General features: G+C 41.5%; 2 protein-coding genes across 4 annotated transcripts in view; both read right to left on the bottom strand.

Moving 5' to 3' along the window:
• Positions 1 to 3949: 3949 nt before the first annotated feature.
• Positions 3950 to 20902, bottom strand: stk40 (serine/threonine kinase 40). 3 transcript variants are annotated; one of them, XM_039619498.1, is made up of 11 exons: positions 18755 to 19316; positions 17342 to 17468; positions 16835 to 16920; positions 15690 to 15833; positions 14211 to 14435; positions 13831 to 13883; positions 10760 to 10875; positions 9386 to 9530; positions 8996 to 9115; positions 8744 to 8822; positions 3950 to 8438 (listed from the first exon to the last, which is right to left on the bottom strand). In XM_039619498.1, the coding sequence occupies exons 1-11, from the start codon at positions 18758 to 18760 to the stop codon at positions 8220 to 8222; spliced, it is 1320 nt and encodes a 439-aa protein (XP_039475432.1). In that variant the 5' UTR covers positions 18761 to 19316; the 3' UTR covers positions 3950 to 8219. The 3 variants fall into 3 exon arrangements, with proteins under 3 accessions (XP_039475432.1, XP_031596491.1, XP_039475433.1); XM_031740631.2 differs by lacking the exon at positions 18755 to 19316 and adding an exon at positions 20686 to 20902 and having other exon boundaries at positions 8220 to 8438; XM_039619499.1 differs by lacking the exon at positions 18755 to 19316 and adding an exon at positions 19756 to 19840 and having other exon boundaries at positions 8220 to 8438.
• Positions 20903 to 22869: 1967 nt separating this feature from the next.
• oscp1b (organic solute carrier partner 1b) overlaps positions 22870 to 23110 on the bottom strand; it is a 9766-nt gene continuing 9525 nt past the window's right edge. Inside the window, exon 10 of the mRNA XM_031740705.2 lies at positions 22870 to 23110. This exon is cut by the window's right edge and continues 819 nt beyond it. The gene's annotated coding sequence lies outside the window, so the exon portion shown is untranslated.

The raw sequence follows: 23110 nt of genomic DNA, 5'->3' as shown, positions 1-23110 counted from the left end.
AATGCATTTAAAATTTAGGTGGTGTTAGCAAGTGTGCACAGTGTCCAGCTCCGACACTTAACACAGGTATAAAAATGACAGCAGTGAATCCCCCGGTCTAAGTCTTTTTCCCAAAAATGTATCGCTTTGTGAGTACTCAAAAGCAGTCAAATGAAATCAAGGTCTGGTCTCAGCTCTAACTGTAGTTACGTCTGTGTATGGGATTTTTACATGAAAAACAAATGCATTTCAAATCATTTTTGTAGTTTTGTAGAGGTGTCACACAAAAAAGTGGTTTATTACTGGAAAACTATTTTATTTGTTAGCATTATTAGATTTGGTCTGTTCTGTTGGCAGTACTGTACCATGTGTACGGTACCACAAAAAAGTCTCTTCCTGCTGGCACCAGTTTTATAGCCTCTTCTAAGCCTGTCTGTGACTGAATTAAGTTGATCCTTTAATGTGGGACGAATATGAGTACAAGTGGTTTTGTTACCTCGTTTGTTTTATCGTCATATGAGAGTGGAAAATTAACAGTGCGTTCTAGGTTCAAACATGGGAACTTGTTTTAAACAGTATAGCTTACAGTAGTACAAAATATGTCCAAAATAAATAAAGACAAGAATGAAACAAAGAATTTTAGATATTTAAAAAAGGAGGTGTTTGCTTTTGTTGCTACAGTGGCTATTAGTACCATGATTATGTCAGACGTTCTGCTTATCATGCGTTTTAAGACCGAACAAGACTGAAGACAAAACTTAAAATAATTAAAGTAAAACCTATTCCAGATGTTTTCACTCCTTGCTCCTCATATGGGTACCATGTGCATATTCTGTTTTGAGGCCAGTTTTGTGCTTTTCTCCCCCAAAATGAACTTTGTTAACAATACTGGTCTCTTCAGATCCTGGATTTTACTTTTACAGTATTAGGAGCTAGGGATCAATATTGGGTTGCTGTTTAGTCAAAAATGAACTTGTATTCATATTTAAAACATATTTAAAGCATAGATACACCAATCAGGCATAACATTACTACCTGCCTCAAATTTTGCTGGCCCCCCCCTTTTGCTGCCAAAACAGTCCAGACCCACTGAAGCATGCACTCCACTAGAGCCCTGAAGGTGTGCTGTGGTGTCCGGCACCAAGATGTTAGGAAAAGATCCTTTAAGTCCTGTTAGTTACAAGGTGGAGCCTCCATGGATTGGACTTGTTTGTACAGCACATCCCAATTGGATTATGATCTGGGGAATTTGGTGGCCAAGTCAACACATTGCCACAATGTGGCAGGACACAGTGTCCTCTTGAAAGAGGCCACAGCTATCAATGAATACCATTTCCATGAAAGGGTGTACATGGTCTCCAACATTGACATGTACCGCCTACCTAAGCAAAGTAACATTCATATCGATGGCAGGGCCCAAGGTTTCCAAGCGTAACATTGCCTAAAGCATCACACTGCTTTCTACCCATAGTGCATCCTGGTACCAGGTGTTCCCCAGGTAAGCAAGGCACCCGGCCATCCATGTGATGTAAAAGAAAACATGATTCATAAGAGCAGACCATCTTCTTCCATTGCTCCATGCTTGCATACTCATTGTTGCTGCTTTTGACGGTAGACAGGGGTCAGCACAAACACCCCGACCCGTCTGGAGCTTTGTAGCCCTGTACGCAATAAACTGTGATGCACTGTGTATTCTGACACCTTTCTATTAGAAACAGCATTACATTTTTCAGGAATCTCAGCTACAGGCGCTTGTCTGTTGGATTGTCTGTTGCTCCCCAAGTGCATCAGTGACTTCCTATGACCCCGTTGCTTGTTCACCACTGTTCCTTTCCAAGCTTCCAGATAGTTACTGACCACTGAGGACAAAGAGCTGCAGTTCTGATGATGCTCCGACCCAGTTGTCTACTCATCACAATTTAGCTGCTCAGACTTGCTCAAATCCTTACACTTGCCCATTTTTTCTGTTTCTAATATATCAGCTTTAAGGACAAAATATTTACTTGCTCCCTAATATATCCCACCCCACATACAGGCCAAACCAACAAACTGGTCAAGAGGGCCAGCTCTGTCCTGGACTGTCCGCTGAAGTCCATCGAACAGGTTGGGGAGGAGAGGATGTTGTCTAAGCTAACATCCATCATGGACAACACCTCCCACCCCCTGCATGAGACTGTACAAGCACTGAGCTGCTCGTTCAGCAGTAGTCTTTTACACCCTCAGTGTAGGAAGGAGCGCTACCGCAGGTCACTCTTACCAGCAGCTGTTAGCCATGTTAAACTGTGTTATAGAGTCTCTTACTCATCACCTGTTTAATTGACATATGTTTTTAGTTGCTGCTACTCATTTGCATCTTGTTCGTACACTGTATACGTCTCACACATATTCACCTTACTTGTTCAGTTCCTAGGAGAGCGAGTTAGAGATCATTTTGCCTTTGCAACAATAGCAGATATGGACTGGGCCATGAAGTAGAGCCACATATTCAGCATTCCATGAACTTCCATGAGCTTCCATGAGCTTGGAAGCATTTATGGTTTAAAATCATGTTTTGTTTTAATTCCAATGCTATATATTTTTTTTTAGTGTGTTTTGCTTAAATGTCTTGCCAGAAGCCATAAAGCCTCCGTGCTTGATAGAGACACATTCACAGTCCCCACAAGACATAAACAGTAATGACTACAATGCTGATGCAGCTGGGAACTTAAATCAGTTATTTCCAAAACACTTAAATAAATTCACTGCTACCACTAAAACAGATACAAAGTTATGACAACACTGCAACATCCACACATCTGGAAATGTGGATACTCGCTTGCCCTTTGCTATCCACATCCAGCTGCATAAACCCCACTCTTGCACTTTTCTAGAGGAATCAGATACATAACGCTCTCCAAGGTAATTAAGCAAGAACATTGCAGATGTCTGATGTTGTCTTTAATGCACACTTGTTTGTGACACATGAATCTATGGGCCGTCCTCAAGGCCAGCTGCATGTAGTTTACAGGGAATGAAAAGCATCAGCAGAGCTTAGTCCCTTGAAAGTTCTGGACTTTCCTATCCAGCTTGACGTTCTGTGAATGTACCAAAAGACAACAAATATTGGGAAGGTTAAAGCTAAGGCATTCTTGTCAGTGAGTCAGCACACCATTTGTGTCTTTGCTCACTACTTATTGAGTTTTTAGACCATTAGAATAAAGCAAATTCCAAACCATTATCAAGTTCTGGGTTTTGGCTGCTAAAGACAATCCCAGCTGTCACAGGGTGAGAGATACACTCTTGACAGCTTGCCAACCTGTCAGCGGGCTAATATTTAGACAACCACTCACATGTGGTTAATTTATAATTGCCAATTAACTTAGTCCTGCACGTCTTTGGACTGTGGGAAGAAGCCAGAGTATCCAGAGAACGCATGCAAACTCCACAACAACTGGCCTGCTGTAAAAGTCATTCTTGTAAAATGTAGGTTATAAGTATACATTTAATAATAACAAAAAATATATATTTGTCAGTATCACATTAAATGTGTATGGTTTGCTTAAAATAGGCTTTCCGTGTGTAGCATTTTTGGCCTGAGTGACATGAGGGTGTGCCTCCAGTTCAAAAACCTGAGGTGAGGTGGAAGGCCAGCAGAGCAGCCCCACAGGGTACTGTAATGCTGTCAGAGCCAGCAGGAGGCTTCCTTTCTGAGAAAGTCTACCTCAGTGTGGTCCAAAACCACAGTCACTGCAAGAGCGAGATAGTACAAAGGGAGTCATTTATAACACGGGTAGCGCACTGAAAACGCACATCTAGGGACGTCAAACACAGTTGTACAAGTTTTCTGTAGATTCTTTTGTCCAAATCTGGTAGAATATATATAGGAGAGTTCTTAGGTAGTCTTTCTAGAGTCTACCTAGAATACAATACTCCTTCTGCAGTCTTCTTTTTTGTTTTAAGTGCTCCACCTAGTGGGAAAGAATGAGACAGCTTGATGTTTCCATATCAAAGTTTATTGCTGACATGCATGTAGAGATCTGATGAAGTAGAAAAATATGTTTTTATACAAACGTGTTTTCATCTGTACAATTACGCAGTATTCTGTATTTAGATGCCCATGTCCAACCAAGCAGCTTACAACACATTTTCCCATTGGGTTTAAACTACGCCACACATCCTACACCAAGTTTCCAGTTGAAACAGTCAGCTATACATCAGTTATATACTGACAACTTTAAAACTAGGGTAAAATTAAATTTGAGAAAAAAAATATATGTATAAAATTTTTTACTTTCAGTTGGGGAGGTTGATTTTCAATTTAGATTGACCTTTTCTGAAACCCAATTATCTACAACTTGTAGTTTTACTGGCAAGTCCAAATATCATGCAATAGTCACGTGTTTTTATACAGAGTTAAAGCATGGAAATTATGAGGTTCAGTCCACAACGCAATCTACCAATACAACTCTGTAAAACACACTGAATGTGGTAAAAACCACTAGCTAGAAAGTGAAACACTGATTCAGGGGACATAACATCAACTCTTGAGTTACTAAACTGTAGATGTGTCACTGGAGATGGTGTTAAGACACTTTCCACAGTATCAATGTAAAAATCCAGCAGTAGTTATGGTGCTAAGAAAACCCCCACAGCCACTACTGAACCTATGCTACTACTACAATACTGCTGTATAACCCATGGAATTCACATTGAGGTGGGAGAAAGCCAACAGCTCTCTTTACATATTTCAGCCTCCAGATGTGGTACTTGAAGGCCAACGTGAGCAAAAGCACACATCAATCCCATGTGTTGAAGCAGAGCTGGTATCTCACTGGGGTGGAATAGATACAATGACTGGAGCAGTCATGATGGTGCATTATTTACATACTGACCAGCAAGTGTAGGGAGTTTTTTGGGGGGTAAATACAAGAAAAGGAACAAAAACAAAACAAAAACACTACAAAACAACCCCTCCTATAAAATAAGGAAAACATGCAAGTATCATTTTGTTTTCTTTAAAAAATAGAACTATGCAAAAGTCAGTCTCATTAGTGTAGCTTAAGGTGATCACAGACATTATGGCAAAATGGAAAGAGACTTAGTAATACAAAGAATGGAAACAAAATAAAAATGCTACCATTTCATGAACGGGCAGAAAAGATCAAAGTAACAGAGCTAAAGTAGAACCACTGTTGGAGCTGACGCTTAAAGCAAAGATGTGGGGTCTGCTTCACTGGTCTAAATCAATGAAACAGACCCCAAGTTAAGTGACACTGTCTGAAATGTCACTTAATTTTTTTGGGACCATCTATAATCAGCGTCTGTGATGCAAGCTCCAGTGGGGACGTTTGGGAGAAAGTCTACACAAGTGAATAAAAGTATGAAATTACAAGGGGAAGTAGTAAAGATTTGAAAGTATTCAAGAGCCTAAGTTCATGCAATCAGTTTGAATATAAATAAGCCTAGAAAGCAGGTACCAATATGCAAAGGCAAGTTGCAGTGTACAAATGCCTAACAGTCACTGGTTAGTAGCTTTGCCATGGTTTGAAGAAACACTTAAGAATGCCAAGAAAACCCAGCAACTAAACTTAAAATCTGAGTCTGTATTTGAATTTTTCTATGACTTATAGTATTCATTACCAGCCAGGAGTCTACGCCATAAGATAATACAAGCATGTACAAGAGAGAGGCCTGAGAATGGCAACAGATATGTGATCATTTCCAATCTTAAAGCATTAATGTCATCCCCTAAAACATTCAGTCAAGCCCGGTTTTAGCAAAGCCTGCACTAGTTTTCACAGTGTCTGCCACTGAGGCAGGCCAGATAACAGAACACAATGATTGGAGGATAGCTTAAAGGGTCTGAGACAGTTAACAGCCCCAGACCATCATTTCGCCTGGCCCGAAAGACAACATACACTCATGGACACTGCAGACACGTCAAACATTCACATTCATACTGAAACACTTATCCCAAATCCGTCTTTATAAAGAGAAACAGGGAAGTCAAATACCTGGAAGCCATTTGATTCTGAATGAGCCTGTGGGTACCGGTTTCCTTGGCTAAAAGTAAATTTAAAGTGCCCCTATTAGATTTATTTACAGGCCTTAAAGAGGGAGAACAGGTTTACATGGTCCACACACGCACACATGCATGAGTGTGGGGTGGGGGTGGTAAATCTCACACTGTACATTACTTGCACTGAAACCCCTTTTTTGCCCCCTTTCCTTAAGCCTGCTCATTGGTCAGTTGGCCTGACAAATGCCCGTTCTGAGTGGTAACAAACCTTTAGCCACATTTTTGCTTCTTTTCCATGAAAGCTTGGAAAAAGTATATGCAACCATCACATGCATGCCTAACTTGCGTAAAGGGGATTTTGGTCAGATGACATTGCGCTTATAGAAACTGTAGTACAGCGCAGCAGAGGCCAGAAAATGGCTTTAAAGTGACAGCTCATTTGCACACAGGGGTTGTGTTTGTGCCACCATTTATACTCAGTCCATTTTGTGGCAACAGAAACATGTTCACATGACAACATGTTTACTGGGAAATCAGCTGCATTAAAATACAGTTTAGTGTGACCAGAGTGCTAGAGAAGAAAATGGATAGTACAGTTAGCCGGGCACCATGCCAACACCAAACACATAAACGGCTTCCTAACCGTTATGGTGTGTGAACATTAAAAAGAAAAGTTCATATTTCTGCAGATGCTGGGAGTAGACAAAGAAAGCAGTTTTCACGCTTGCAGCGAACAACTGAACTTTTGTTGTGCTTTGCTTATAGCTGTGACATTTTAGTTAGCAGGAGCGACTCTGGCAAGGAAGTAATGACTGAGGCAGCTGGCTGCGTCTGCGTGTAGCTGAGACAGCTGCTCGACCTTTGAGGTCATGCCAAACCTTTGCCACAATGCCAGTGTGTTACATAGTAATGCAGATGAGGGGGGAAAGGGGAATATACGCAAGGAGTTTCAGGCATTTCAAGAGCACCATTTTCCACAGTTGAGAATAATTCCACTTGAACTGCACTTGGCTCCAACTTTTCAGACATTTCACATGTATGGAAATAGTCATGCAAGACTAAAAAGACAGGGAAACCTACAAAGGGTAATAGGGGCACTTTAAGGCAAGATTTTTGGCAATAGAAACAAGACCGTGCCTGATCGTCACTATACTGGCACTGTGGAAGCGTTATCAATATGCCTTGGCAGGGAGGAGCCAACAGTTTTTCCCCCATTCAGTTCTTGGCATTGTAACTTCCAGGTACCTCACACTAGCTGCCTAGATGCTAAAAATAGATTTCCACAGGGATGAGCAAAAGCGGGAGACAATGCATTCTGCAAATACCAAAGGATGCTTGCACATACTTTGATCTTCAGTTCTTTCTTCAACGCAAATATAGGGATAAATGCTACTTAATTATGATTTAAAAAAGCTTATTTGAATTTTTCGAAACCACTGACAAGGTTTCGAAGCATTATCACTGACAGAAAACATTAATGCTATGTCACTGGTGGCATCAAGATTCAATTGTTACAATCCCTTGTCTCAGAACAGTGAGCATGGTTTACCAACAGAAGAGAGACAGAGAGGTAGATTGATTTGAAGTCAAAGTTACAGACAGGAACTTTACAGGAAAACAGACAGAGAGGAAGGAGTGAGGGAAGGAGGTTGGAATGGAGGTATACAGAAGTGACATCTGTGATCAAGTGATCCGACTTGAGGCAATACCATTACCACTAGGAAGAAAGGGGGTTGCTACATGATTCTGGTCCCGTATTGCTCAGGGGATCCAGAATTGGTTGGGAGAGGAAGTGTTACAGTAGGGCAACCTCAACGGAGGAGGAACACAGGGTTGATAGTTTCTTCAACACTCCAGGCAGAGCCTTGTGTTGGGGCCATGTGAGACTATGCAATCACGTTTGCTGCACAGTGAGATCTGACTGTGGGCAACTTGAAGACAGGAACCTTTGGTTCAGATCTTCCTGCAGGCCTTGCCATGTTTCACAAGAGGATTCAGACAGGGGGAGTGAAGTTCTGGGTTGGCAGTTTGTTCTGGTACCCACTTTCTATCTGTTCCACCTAGACTGCCAAAACCCCACCTACATACAAGGCCGTCTGTACATCAGCTCAGGCCTCCTGTATGCAAGTTCAGTTTTGTGGGTGAGCGGGGTGAAGGGAATTGGTTTATGCCAGTCCTCTCTGGAGTCTGCAGGTTTCTTTACTTCCTGGGAGGGCAGAGTCTGGAATAGGTCATTGAGGGATTACTTCCGCAGAAAACGTTGTGCCAAGATGGCAGCATCTAGTGGGCTGACAGGCTGGGCATCGTGTCCAAGACGCCTTACAGGTGGGATGCTGCCAAACTGACGGTTTGTGAGAAAGCTCTTGGCTTCATGGATAGTGTTCTTCTCTTCAGCTAGCAGCAACTGCTGCCGCATGTAGTTCTCAAACTCGTACTGCGAAGACTCTTCTATCACCTTGGCCTGAGGAAAGAAAGCATCCAGTTCAATATGCTGCAGTTACTGTGGTAGCAAAAAGTCAACATTGTGTAAAGAGATCTTTTTTGCAACTAAATTTTAATATTCAACTCATTTCGATAGTTGCATTTGCTAGCATCAAGGATGCTCACAGTTGTCTGTGTCCACACTGGAAGTGATTCGTCATTTTTGGGTCACGCAAATTCCCTACGGTCTAAGGCTGAAATTTTGTCACGACCCACTTTCAGTATGTAGTTCTTGCTCCACATGTATGCTTTAAGCCTAAATGTAATTTTCCTCCAAGATCTTACCTCTTGTTCCGGGTGATTGACCTGATCATCAATATCCGGAACCACCTGCAAAGGGCCACTCATTGCTGAAACTGACTGCCTGTGATTAAACATAACACATTAATAGTTAGGAACTGTGTCTGCACATGGCTTATAGCCAATACCAGGAAATGTGCAAATAAAGCAGTGCAATTCAAAAAATTTTTTAGTTTCTCTGCAAACAAAATGCAAAACATCTGATTCACTCAAACATCCAGCAGGTGGCGCAATTACCATGAGGCAATGATGGCGCTGAGTGACTCCAGCACCTCTGCTGCAGTCAGCCTTTCCTGAGGGTCCAGCACCAGTAGCTTTCGGATGAGGCACACCGTGTTCTCTGACACACGGCCGTCCCTATAAATGGTGGTGTAAGGGAAAAGGACAAGATTTTTTTAAAGCAAAAAAACAAAACAAAACAAAAGTGGAACATTTACAAGGTCAGGTTTTAAATAAATATCAAAATGCAGTCGAGAGCAAATGCATTTAAATCCATGATTTTACTGCAGTACAGCAAAAGCGTCTAATGCAAGATTGATTCAAATCTGTTCTGATACAAAGAATAATAGAGCAAAATGTCATTTTAATGTGATCACTTTAATTAAATCTCTAAAGATAAATGCTCACTCTGGGATGGAGTACTCGGCAGCCTTGATCTTGCGGAAGAGTTCTTGAGGCATGCTGTCATAAAAGGGGAACTGGCCATACAGCATTGTGAATAAAACAACACCAAGCGCCCACATGTCACTAGGTTTTCCACGATATGGTCGACCTGGAAGCAGGAAGGAGGGGATAAAGGTCTATTTAGCATGCATGACAAACAGAAAACAGGTTGACATTTGGTGCAATGTGAGTTTTTGGCCTGTGAGGAGGACCCAACCCTTCAGCAAGTTAAATTCCCATCAAATCACGAGGTTTAATGATTAACAATATAAGCAAACACTCCACATCTGTTATACTTCAAAGAAATTTCCAATAGAAGCGCCTTAAAAAAACAAAACAAAAAACACTCAAATGTTTTAAAAGCCAGACAAGACATTAAATCAGAAGAACACCAATGAGGAGCTGATGCTGGCGAGGGTGGAGTGTCATGGCTGTGCATGACCATAGGCAGTGTTGTTGTTAGAGCCAGGGAGTCGGCAGCAACAGCAGCAGGCAATTATGTTAAAGCTTGTGACACACAGGCAGGGGATGGGAGGGGAAAGGGTAGATGGGAGTAGTTTCCCTCTAGTGAGTCATCACTGTATGAGTCACTGAAGCTCTGTTTAATTGTGTGCCTGTCACGTTATGCTGATATACACGCTGGGGTTTTTTTTTTATCTACAGTTTGACTGGTTGGACATGAAAGAACTGCGCTTGAAATTATACTTCTCTTGTTTTCTGTCCTAGAGTTTGCATTGGAAATCAGTAATTAAAGTTCTTTTTGAAGACAGTGCTCGAGGAATTGGCGTTAATAGTGGCACTTGGGTGTGCAATTTTAACAGAAGCACCATCAAGCTGGGGAAAAAGGAAAAAGAAAAAAAAAAAAAAAAAAAAAAAAGCAGGGCAACAAGAGTAAAGCAGCAGCTTCCCCTTGCAGATGCATACCATACAGCAGTAGGATGCAACATCACTGCGATTACTCAAATAAAAGCAAAAAAGGCTATTTCTTGCTTTTGCCAGTCCAGGATTGCAACATACCTCTGGGTTGCTTAATAACCGGAAAATCCAACACAAGACCTGACTGCTAAGCATTATGAAACCAAAAACAACCAACAACACAAAAACAAAGTTCCTATCTGGCTTCAGAGAAGGAATCACGACTCCATAATTTTACCCAGAAATTTCTAGTCTGCATTTGGAGGGAGGAGGGAAAAAAGGAAAACAAACCAAAAACCAACAAACAGACCAAAAAACCCTATACACTTGTTTCACCCGCACTAAGCAAACCCATTTCACTTCTGATAGTTTTGTACAATGGGTCAAAGAACAAAAAAAGCCATGCCTGAAACCCTCACTCACCACTTAGTACATCAGGACTGATGTAAGCTGGACTTCCTCTCTGGTCTTTCAGAAGGTCATCCTCACTCACCAGGTGCTTTCCCAGGCAGAAGTTTGTGATGGTGATTCGATGAGTCCTGTGAGGACATGCAAAACAAACTTGTTAATGCTTTCAAACGGTGAACACAATATTCCCATTGATAGGGTTCCTTTTATGTTCTCAACTTCAGTCAATCTTGCTCAAAACACAGTTCAGACTTAACACAACACATTCAGTTGACAGAATAAAGACTTGTCTTGACCCTAAGGCTTGATTTAAAAAAAAAAAATAAGTTAAAAAACAACAAATGATAAAGTTGGCTTCAAGCTCTGCAAAAGTTGTTGAAAGCTTTTACATGCAGCATTGACATCTTAACAAAAAAAACTTTATGCTCAGAGCAACAGGGCTTATTAACTGCAGAACACTTTGAGATTTGGCTACAGTTTGTCTTTGATGCAATTTTGAAAACATGCATAAAGCTAATACAAATAAGCACCAATGGTATGGTGTTAATTATTGGCCTACAGCCTTAATGAGAACAACATCAGTCCAGATACAGTGGTGCTTCAAAAAAATCATTCAAATATGACTTGTAAAAAGAGTAACTTTGTTTCCCTGGTAGTACTAGGATTCCTCCAATGAGACTTGGATTCAGTGCAGTTAATTTTGTCATGAGCAAACTGAGGGACTGTGCACCATGTTCCTTTAGCAGAGAGGGAAGGGAAAAAGAAAAAAAGCCAAGCTGCACTTTGACAAACATGAGTCAACCTGTGGTTTAGAATAATTGTTTCGATGACTAAGCCTGCATGGTGATGGGCTGTTAAATGAATATATAAAGCTCAAGTTTAAAATATGTACACAAACAACTTCAAACCCACACGATCACTCCCAGGGCTAACACGCTAAGGGGGGGGGGCACTCACACACAAAAGCAGCCATCGTGTACTAGCTTGGGTCCTTTGGATCATGCACTTCACCCACATCCGCTTTCTAAAAAGCCTAAGGTCAACAGCTTCCCCTATTCTCTCTCACTTTCACACCCTGCCTCATTTTTCATTCACTATTCCCATTACAGCATCTGAAGACAATTCTGGCTAAACGCTGACTAAAATCCTCCAATCTCAATCTTCCCATGAAATAGTCGCAATTTGATTTTCAGAATTTTATGTTATCAATACCCTTTAACAGCTTTTGTAATTCAAGTCACTGTAACCGCACAGCAGCCTTGTGATCTGCACAAGGATAGGCCAAAGGAACAGAGGGCAATGCTTCAAGGACCCTCAACATAAAAGCTTCCTTCATGGAGAGATCTGTCCTTTTGTCTGTGTGCATCACGACACAGGCTTCTATTCTTGCACCGGAGATTGGGTAAATGAAATTGCATGTTTGCTTCGTGAGGCAAGGGTCCCTGAGGACACAAGAGAGACCACATCATCTCTGCTTCCTGGTCATGTGACCCAGGGTAAGTCAGGAAACCAGAAACCTAAATAACTCCCATGACTTCTCCTTCCCCACAATGTTCTGATCATAATACACCAGCTGACAAGAAGAGAGGTTAAACGCTGGGCAACTTTTTCAGAGACTTTCGTTTCGCAGATTATGGGAACCACTGATTTGAATGGTCTTACCAAGTTCCAGGTTTTTGTGTAACAAATGTTTTCAATGCAAAAGCCACTACATGTCCAATACAACTCTATTTTAATTTTATTATATCAATTACAGTAGGAGTTTGTCAGCTTTTACGGAATTAAAAAAAAAAAATACATTTATGTAGTTCATATCCACATACGCCTATGGATTCTAAAATTAGGAATTCCTATAGTTCTAAATATAGTGACCCTGAATACGGATTCATAATATACTGTTAACAGCTGGCACTGAAATCTCACACTGACATTACAGTCATACACATTCAGGGTGGGGTCATGAGGAAACATGTCAACCGACAAGTATGATGCACTTGTATGCTATGAAGTCTATTGTTTGTAAATACGAGTGGTGACTCTACTGCAAAGAGGAAAAAAGCCAACCTACAGGTATAAATAAAAACATTAACCTAAAATAGGGAAAAAATGATGGACAAAAAAAAAAAAAAAAAAAAAAAAAATATGATATAACAAAAGGGCATAGATCAGACAATAGATGCAGAAAAGGGATTGTAGTGTAAATAATGAAATAAATGATGACTGTGTGCAGTACATGGTGGTGTGAGTCAGCTCTGAGCTATGGGCCTTTGGCAGGCCTCTCCTTTGTCTCCAGCTGGGACGGAGTGTTCCACTCGTCTGCTCCTCTCCCCACCACCCTCCTCCCCTGGTCTAAACATCGTTTCATCACTACTACTGCAGGTTGTTATGGGTGCTGATGCAGTAGATGAAAAAGTGTGCAATAAAGCAGATAAACCAAGTACATGACATCTCAATACAAGTAGCTGCAGATCATGGCAGAACAATACTATGTCAGCTTTAGTCATTCAGTCCTTAATTAAAAGGGGTTTCGTGTCCTCTTCATCTTTAACTTTTTTCTGACACAACTTTATGCATCTTTAACATTTTGCAATTCTCTAAAATCTAAAAATAGCACTTCCGTTGTGGGGGGGCGGGGGCAGTTTTACCCCTCAATACACTTTCTTTTACTCATTCTAAATACAGTTGAATGGTTTACAGATGAGTAGTTTTCCCATTCTGCATAGCAAATCTGACCTGAGGTGCACCTATGGTTCTGCATGCTACATAACAATGCCCCATTTCCTACCAGTGCCCAGTTTGCCTTTTATTTTTAAGAAAGGGGAAAAAAAAAAATACAAATAGAAATCCAGCAATAGGAAGTCACACACATGGGTGAAGTGTTAAGCACAAAAGAGTGAGGCTTTCGTTTCCTGATACTGATGTTGCCCTTAATCTAAGAACACGACCTAACACGAGCCAGTTTAGACCTAATGCACATGTGAGCTGAGAGAATGAAGCCTGGCACACTAAAGTAACTCACCCACTATAATGGGAGGAATTACTGGCCAACTAACATACTGTGCTGAAATAAAAGCTGCACATCTTACCGCTTGTTCAGCACCATATTTCCCAGCTTGAGGTCTCTGTGAACAATGTTTTTCTGCAAGCAGGAAAAAGTAGGGGGAAAAAAGGGTTATGTTGTGCTTTGTGAATCATTGGTATCACAACAATCTGTTCTAGGAGTGGCACAGGAGCATGGGAAATGAGTAATCAGAAATGATGATAGAGGGGAAAAAAAAAAAAAAAAAAAAAAAAAAAAAAACGCAATTTCTAAACAGTTGACAAAACATTGCAGTATCCAAACTGTTTGCTCAGAAAATTGCACAATCATAGTTTCATTTAGACACACTGGAGTGGTGCAACGGGAAATATGCTTTAGAATGCTAGCTTTTCTTCGACGAGTCGAGCACAATCCATTTAGATTTACCTTGTGAAGAGCCTCCACCACACGCACCACATCATAGAAGATGACAATGGCTTCCCGCTCACTCAAGCGCTTCTCCTTTATGACGTAATGCTGGAGATTTATTAGATCTGCCGTCTTGTCACTGAAGTCATGTGCACACAAGCAGTCCAGCACGAGGCAGAGCCGCTTTTTCATCTTGCGCATTTTGTTAGCATCTGTGTCCTCCACAATCTCATAGGCTCGATCCTGGAGGATAAGAGGGTAATGCGTTTTATATGCAGCATATCCAGTCAAAAAGGGGTGACAAAACCACATGCAAACAAAAGGGCTCTCTGCTATCAGCTGATCAAATAGATTTAACAGATTGATTGGACATAAAGATTGCAGGGCAGGAACCATTAACAGCCTGCCCGTATCCAAGATAAAGACAACATCTACCCTGAAACACTGGGTGCTATAGACCAGCATAGGTGACTCCCGTCTTCCAGTACCACCTAGCAGAGACACCACTTTATTGATTTTTGTATCAGATTGTCTTTGTTTTTTTAGATTCAGTCAGCACCTCTTAAACAGTACATTAAACCCAGCCTCTCACAGCACAGATGCACTATAATAATCCAATCAATATCGCAAGCCTAAATGAATCAGAGTGCATGGCTCAATGGAGCTATTCTGAGAACACAGGCAGAATGAAAGAGACAGGATGTGAAAGAGAGACAAGGGGAAACAGAGAAAGAGAGATTTAACAATAACAAAGTTAGGAGGATGCCAACGGGAAGACAGGTGAAAAGGTGGGTGGGCGGTGGGGGTCATTATGAATAAATGTAACTGTAAAGAGAAGATGACTGCAGATAAATATAGTTTCAATGGCTCTCCCACTTCTCTTTTGAAACCACTTGGATAAGAGAATAACAGCAGCTGGCTGACAAGCTTACTGCTGCCACTGAGCTGATAAGTGCATGCCGTTACTTGTACTTGCATAATGAAACCATATTCTAAAATGAATAGAAAGTGATAGAAACCTCTCCACATATAGAATGCCTGCCCACCGAGTGCTGAGTAATGCACAGCTTGTGAGTTTCTAGGCCAGTGCAATGTTTAAAATAACATTTTGGCAGAAAGTTTTCATAGTTTTGGATATTAGACACTTCTTTGCCAGCCAAACAAACTTCACTGTAGATAAATCAAAGCGTTTTAAATTCTTAGACCTCTTTACAATGAGGACAAATTCAGCCATAACTGGATGCCAAATAAGGACCAATCAATAAGTGGTTCAAAATAGATGACACAGGTTGATGCCGTTAGCATATCATCTTATTTGCCCAGCAGCAGATGGCAGTTAAAGCAAATATTGACTGAAAAAAGAAAAAAAAAGAAAAAAAAGAAAACAAAACAAACAAAAAAACCCTTTATATTCCTAACATTAACTAAGAAACATTTTATCCCTCCACACTCACAAAAGTAAAACAAAAAAGCAACTCAACTCAAGTCTCAGCCTACCTGAAAGAGGCCATGGTGGTGGACCACACCATCTTGGTTGTGCAGCAGGGAAAGAAGTGAGTATTCTGTGTGCAGCAGCATCTTCCCCTGCCTCTCCTCTTGGGTCTCCTTAGCAGAGTCTACTCGTTCCTCCAGCGTCAAAATCTGCAGTAACCACACACAGAGCAGACATTAGGCCCCAAGACGAGAGTTTATAAAAGCCCCTTTTCCATTAGCATTTACTTGGATCAACCCGACAGGTTTTTCCATTCGATTCCAGTAGCACCTACTGTGGGTGGTTGTCATTATAGCAACACAGCCAAGTGTCCTGTGACGCTATGCGATACCAACGTTACAAGAAAGATGGACGTCGAAGCAAAGATATATCTGCTGCTTGGTCTGTGGCTTTTCGTCAGACTCTAGGATCATGGCAATGGTTTTTTTGTAACCTTTTCCCTGATTTCCAGGTTTAAAAAGGCAGTTGTGATTTTCGTGCACGAGACGTTCTCATGACTCATCAAGTGACGCCACTGATCAGCCAATCGGTGACGGCGTCACATTTTTTTCACCTGCTCTGATCACTTTGGCGCCCTGGCCGAGCAGGTACTACTTTAGTACCTGGTACCAGGTACTATGACATAATGGAAAACCTTGAAAACCATGGCAAGTGATCCGAGTACATACTAATGGAAAGGGGCTAAAGGCACAGGTAGCGCCCCCACCTCCCCCCAAAAAAGGCGCACTTTAATCGCTTACTCTTAAGTCCTAAAACAAAACATTTAACGACTTAAGTCACCAAGTTCTGGAGTAAACAGGGTAGAGCTGGACTCAAGTCAATAAAGTAAACAAGCTCTGTGTGTGTCATACGAATGACGGAGGGTTGTGAGGTTTAAAAGTTGACATTACAGGTGGCGCAAACCCTCATTCCCCTCAACTGTAAAGCTCCCCACTTGTTTAACAAACATTGAACAGTCCGAGTAAACTGACTGCTAGACTTAAACAGGGCAATAAAATGAACAACAACAAAAAGAAGGTCAAGAGTTCAGGTGTCTACAGGTGACGTAGCTTTGTTTTGAACAAGATGCCCAAATCTTAACTGAGCCATATGTTTATAAGAAACTCAAAACACCACAAAACAACAAACATTTCTACCCAGACAGACTTACTTTGAGTTGATAGAAGTCATCGGTGCCGTCTTTTCTGGCCAGACACTGCACTATGCTCGGCACTGGTGAGTTGCCCAGGCGAGGCCCTGCAAGGACACGAAAGGGAACAGCTGCATGACCAAAAGGCAGGCTACACGCTGGAGTGTGTGCTCTCACTGCCACTCATTAAAGGCTGCATTTACCCATTAACACCTCAAGTGTAATGTTTTCTTTGGAAGTCTGTATTGCAAAGCGTGGAGGAGTTGTGTCGAATGGGAAAGAAATGAATTTTCCAATGGGAGGAAATAAAGTTGCTCAAACAGACTAAGACCTTTCTAGTCAAGGTCATGACGAGCTGCAAAAATTCTTTAAATTCTTGTCTTAGGCCCTTCATACACAGACAGACACCTCCCCCCCAATTTCCTGTATTCATGTGGAGCATATTTACAATGCAGACTAGGTGAAATTTCATCCAACCAAACATTTCAACCTTTTTCAGAACTGAGCAAACACTAGTAGTGTCCTTACCAAGAATGAAGGGCCCAGCTCTCTTGGCATTACTACCGGATATCCCGGGACACTGCAGCTTGCTGGCTCTACCTGATGTCTCACCAGCCCCCCTCTCCGACGAGCGCCGCTTAGACATACTGGAGCTCTACAGGGGAATAAATCTGATTAGTACATGAGATAAAGACAGTCAAGTTAAAGGGAAAGTGCATGCATCTGACTGAAAAAAAAAAAGAAAAAAAAAACCCACACAAATGAACAGATGTCAAGTACTATTCATCTATAAACAAGTCTGTATTTTTATAACTAGTGACACATGTTTAAAGTATATACTACAGACTTAGCAATAGCTTTGCAGACTGTGGTAGAAAGAACAATTGGGGGGGGGGGGGGCTTTGTAGCACCTCCACCTCTAAATATTCCACACTCCGTTACCGACACCTCAGTGTCAATCCGAGGCCATTACAGCACCATTCAGACTAATAGCTGCTCGTGGCAAGGGTAACACCTCAGATTCAATCTCCAACAGCCTATGTTAATGTGCCAAGATCTGCAATTTAAACAGCTAGCACTTTCACATAAATTAGAGCCACTTGCACAAGACTGTTTAAAACGGAAGCTTTTCCGATTAATACTTTAATCTTTAGCTTTTCCTGCTGCAGTGGACTTGATTCAGAAAATCCTTCAGCTCTAAATCTGTTGTACAGCCAGGACTATCTGAACGGACATATTATAACTACAGGCCAAAAAAAAAGAAAAAAGAAAAAAAAAAAAAAAAAAGTGTCCTGATAGGAACTTTATTCAGATGCCAGAAAAAACAGAGAGTGTGACACATCATTGCATAAACTACATTAACTGACACAGCAGATCTGATCTGCCTCCCAGAATTCAGAGAGCAAGAGGTATGCAGCATGTTTTGTTTACTGATACCGAGTTCCTATGTAATGAAACCCCATCCGTTTCCCATAACAGGGAAGTAGTGCCCTGAACCGAGAGGAATGATTCACCCAGCTGTCGTCCAGAGAGCCTTAAAAGTCGAGGCGATGACACCGATAAGAGTCTGCACAAGCCTCTGGCAGGTGCAGCTTAGAGATAGAAAAGCTCACACAAAATGTCCACATACAAGTGATATATCTGAGTGTGGAATCTCTACGTTAAACGTCACTGATAAGTAGTATGCATATTTGAGCCACAGCAGAGATTCCTACACACAAAAACATTATATTACACAACATCTTTTAAAGTTTAAACGAGACCCAAAAAGCTTTATATCTCAATCTTGCATCCCACGAACTCCAGAAAATTCTCTTTAATGAATGTGCCCATCTTCCTGTTTCAAAACTAATCGTGCACCACTGCCAGTTGGTGATTTTTTTTTTGGGCAGAGAGGAGGCAGGACAGTTGGCAGTCAGTAGAGCTGGTATGAATTCTCACTTCCATGAGGCTTTTTGTGATCCCAGACAGCAGACAGTGTCATCATCATGTCTCTCGCCCATCTGTCTCCATCTCCACTAGTCATCACCCACTGAGTCTGATGAGCTGAGGTTTTCTGACTGCATTTATGGCACAAGCCAGAGTGACACCAAGTCATGCTGCCAGTAGTAAGAAAGCATCTTACACTAGAGGACACAAAGCAACAGATAATCAGGCGTTACAATTTATGAGACTTGCGGGCAGGAAATTAATTTTTCAGGCAGCCACCAAAGAAGCTGACAGAACGAACAGTGTACACAGGGCTTCCAGTGTTTCCAGAAAATAAATTAAATTGTGGATGGGTGCTAAAGTTAAATAAGTACATGGAGCAACTCTCTCTTCCAACCGAATAAGCCGAAACGCTTATGCACCTTGAACTACAACACTAAAATGACTCATAGGCAGCTACCACATACCACACACAAATGAACCCAAAGCTATTCATGTACTTACTAAAAACTAGCTGCAGTGCTGTAGAGCCAACCTGAGAGACATCAAAGAAAGCAAAGGTCAATTTAACCAACTTATCCACACTGACCTAAATTACTTCAGCATGATGACAACACACGGCTCGTTTTCTGACACTGCTGTGTCTCTCTGCACAGCCTATGATCTAGTAAGCAAGGCTGCCTCTGCCTGTATCAGAGGGAGGACAAGAACAGATAAAGCCTCTGAATCATATCACACAAAAGGAGGAGAGACACGCTGCCAGTGCCCACGAGAAATGTGGGCTCCTTAAATAGTATCAGAACAAAACAACCACGTAGGTGTCTCAAGATCCACCCACCCAGACTCCAAGCCACTCGTCTGGCCTGCAAGAAAAGCTGAACTGCAACAGCAAGGTAGTACAGAGATGGAGAAAAAGCAAAACGGCACTTAAGTAGTAAACATTACAAAGTAAAACCGTGCAGAAAGGTATGTTATAAGTCAACGTATCCACAGATGCAAAGCCAGCTACAGACCGAGTAACTCCAAGGTCAGATCTCCAGTCCTTATGCTTAAATGCAATGCTACTTATATCCGTTCACACGCTGTCCCTGCTCCTAGCTGCAGCCGACTAGATTCTGGCAAAAACAACGCCCTTGACCATACACCAACGACGTGGACACAAGGTCACATTGCAAATCACCTGACGAAAATAACTACAAACACACACACACACACACACGCACACACGCACACACGCAGACTGCCACACGTCGTTTGGTGCCATTTTGCAACCACAAGGTCTGGACTGGACACCGTTCAGTCCTGGCAGCAAGCACTGTAAACGAGACGGGTCGTAGAGTAAAGCGCTGACGTTATGCTTTGCAACTTGGACAAATTCACTCTACAGGCAGCTCAGTACTCCAGCAGCCAGACGCTGATGTCTGGCTCTTCTATAGATCTCTCTGAACAAAAACTACCTGAACGATCTCAGACGTTTAGGTACACGCATCTACACCAGACTGCAAAGCGCGAATAAATGAACGCTTGATTGTGGCAATTGCTAAACACCACAAGGCACGTTATTTTTACATTGTACACTTATCGACAGGGACATAAAACCAATCTTAGGCACGCATACAAACTTAGTACGGTAGCGAATATGACCGATTTACTCGGCTAAATACGGATCTACCGGCCACACAAAGGGGGCACACAGCACAACAAGGAGTTAGTCTTTCGGTGACAACTACACTGAGCAGTTGTTAGCTGAAATACGGCTGCTTTGCGTGTCTTCTCGCGTACCCGAGAGGTTTAAATATGGTTGCTCCTGGCGAGCGATGTGAGCTAACGCCAAGCTCGAGGCTACAGAGCAGCCGGGAGGCCATTTAAACAAAGTAGGTAACATTACAGCTGGCTAGCCGTGCCAGAAAGCTAGATAGCAACGTAGTCACCAGCTCACTCACCTCGAGCCTAAACCGCCGGGTTAAATCTGCGTCGCCTCCTTAAAACATGGACATTTCTTCGGTGAACGCTGTGGTAGATGTGAGGCGCTTCTCGCTTTAAACAGCAGACACCACAGAGGTTTGCTTTCGGCTTATTTAGCCTCTATTACCGAAATGAGCAATTAAGGAAAAGCCTCCGCTCTTCGCTGATCGCATCTTTCCACAGCGACAGCGCCACCTGACAACGGAAATGACGCACACAATTTATTTGATTGACAGCCGCGCTCGACCAATGCAGACAGTTTTTTCAGAGCCCTTTCAGAGTGATGATGAAATTCTATGCAAATAGGAGAAGTTTAGCTACAAGACTGTCTGCCAGACAGTCTAAGATTTGATTAGCGTTCTTTCAAGCATTTTAAAAAATATTATCTTTGCATGATAAAAGTTGCAAAGTGAAAATTATTACATAAGAGTTGAAGAGGCTTATTGTAAATCATACTGAAGGATGTTGCTTGCAATGTCCTGTTTTGCTGGCAACTTAATTACAGATAAATATGATAAATCATACGTTTATTCCTTGTTTATTTGAGCAAGATTGTACTCGCAATGAAGAGGAATTAATAGGGGTGAAGCTTTTACATTAAACAACTTGTATTTGTTAAATCTTCCATTAAAGGGAATTCCGTATAATTTATAATTTTACATTAAACACAGCAGTCTTTAACTTTACTCACTGACTTTACTTTTCGTTTAACTGTTTCGTGCACAATTACGTAATGGGATCTCTGAATTGTTGCTTCCTGAGGCTTTACCTTGCAGATTCTCTTTAATGACCTACATAGTACACTTAATTTAGGTTAACCATATGACTCAGTGAAACTGTGTATCACTGAATTCATTCAGATCTTCATCTGATAAATACATAAAATATTTACGATATCTGGTCCCTCTCCTCCAGATCAATTTGGAGAAGTGTCTTCTTGACAAGGGCTCTCTGTGTTATTCAGCAAACAGCCAACCAGTAGAGCCCACTCAAAAGTAAAAGTCTTAGTCATTTACTCAGTAAAAACACTCTTGAATGACAGTGGCATTTAGGAGAGCCCACCTATCCCAATTTAGACTTACCTTAACCTTAAATTCCACCCACGTGTACCAGTTTCAAACCAGTGGGAAGATGTGACAGACACAGAGAGGGCAACCTAAATATCAGATCCTTATTTGAGTTGCACTAGTCTTCCTGCCTTGACTCAGCGGAGCATATACCCCCAGCCACATGAAACGCATGTCAGCCTGTGGCTTTACAATGTCCTGCCCACAGTTTTTAAAGAGGAAACTGAATCATAACTCAAATACGGGGTCTATGGGAAAAACCTGTTAGAGGGTTGTTGTTATCATGCTTAGGGCAAGGCTGCATGGACATTAATAATTCAAAATCATCCCCCTTTTTACATTACTGCGTGCACCAATTTAACAAGAAATGCAGTTTTTGTTTGCAAAGCTTTATGGTGAAGCATTGTTTCTTCTGAAGTGCTGCTGATTCTAATAGAGTCTTGCAGGATGACTGGTATGAGCTTAAGTTTCTGTTTGTTTTGGAAGTAGGCTGTATCCTTAGGGCATACAGTGTTTCTTGTCTCCCTTTTGCCAAGATTATCGGGAAGACCTCACCAGAATCCTCCTCCCCAAGATCAATTTGGAGAAGTGTCTCAGCATGTTTTGCTTGCGTGGTATGCTCCATTTTCATGTGTGTGTGAGACAATCCCAGTCTGACTGCAGACATAACATATACAAGAGACAACTGTTTCAGTAGCAGTTCTCATTAGGTGTCTGTACTGCAGAAGAGAAGTTTTGTTGTGATACTGAAGCATGGTGATTGTAGTTTTCAAATGTGCTGGTAAATGCTTAAGCATACAAAGCCTTAATTGCTCTGACTTTTAAAATAGACTTCATTGAGTCCTCCACAGTGATCACATCTCTTTTTTTTTTTTTTGCAGGATTTTAACTAAGTGGAGTCCAATGGTGATACATTGCAACACAGTGTGTATTGTTAAGAAAAGTCAGATCGCGCCACCTACTGCTTGAAATTGTTAACTACAACAAGCTGTTTCAAGGTTCATGCCAGTGTTAACACTTTGTTGCATCAGAACTCAAACTGGTGATGCATTTAATACAATAATCTGTTTAAGAGATTTCGGTTTTTTATTTAAAAAAACAAAACAAAAAACAACCCAAAAAACAAAACCCCCAAACACTACACTGCACATTCAACAAAAGCAGCAATATGGACTCACCTACACAGAAAAGAAAGTATATGCAATAAACATATTTACATATTACACAGTCATATTGCATTATGTTAAACTATAACAATGTACTTATTTCTATAAGCACATTTCTATACTTTACATACATACACATCACAGGATAATGGAATATGTCTTACAAGTTG

This window comes from Oreochromis aureus, linkage group 11 (genome assembly GCF_013358895.1).
Source record: "Oreochromis aureus strain Israel breed Guangdong linkage group 11, ZZ_aureus, whole genome shotgun sequence".
In the NCBI taxonomy this organism is placed as follows: domain Eukaryota; kingdom Metazoa; phylum Chordata; class Actinopteri; order Cichliformes; family Cichlidae; genus Oreochromis; species Oreochromis aureus.
This window is presented reverse-complemented; position numbering and strand designations above follow the sequence as displayed.

Coding starts and splice junctions, on each gene's coding strand:
- stk40 (XM_039619498.1), bottom strand. Junction 10,876..13,830: donor AATATGGTGCTGAACAAGCG/GTAAGATGTGCA, acceptor ATGTCCTCACAG/GACTCATCGAATCACCATCA. Junction 8,823..8,995: donor AGCGCCATCATTGCCTCATG/GTAATTGCGCCA, acceptor GTTTAATCACAG/GCAGTCAGTTTCAGCAATGA.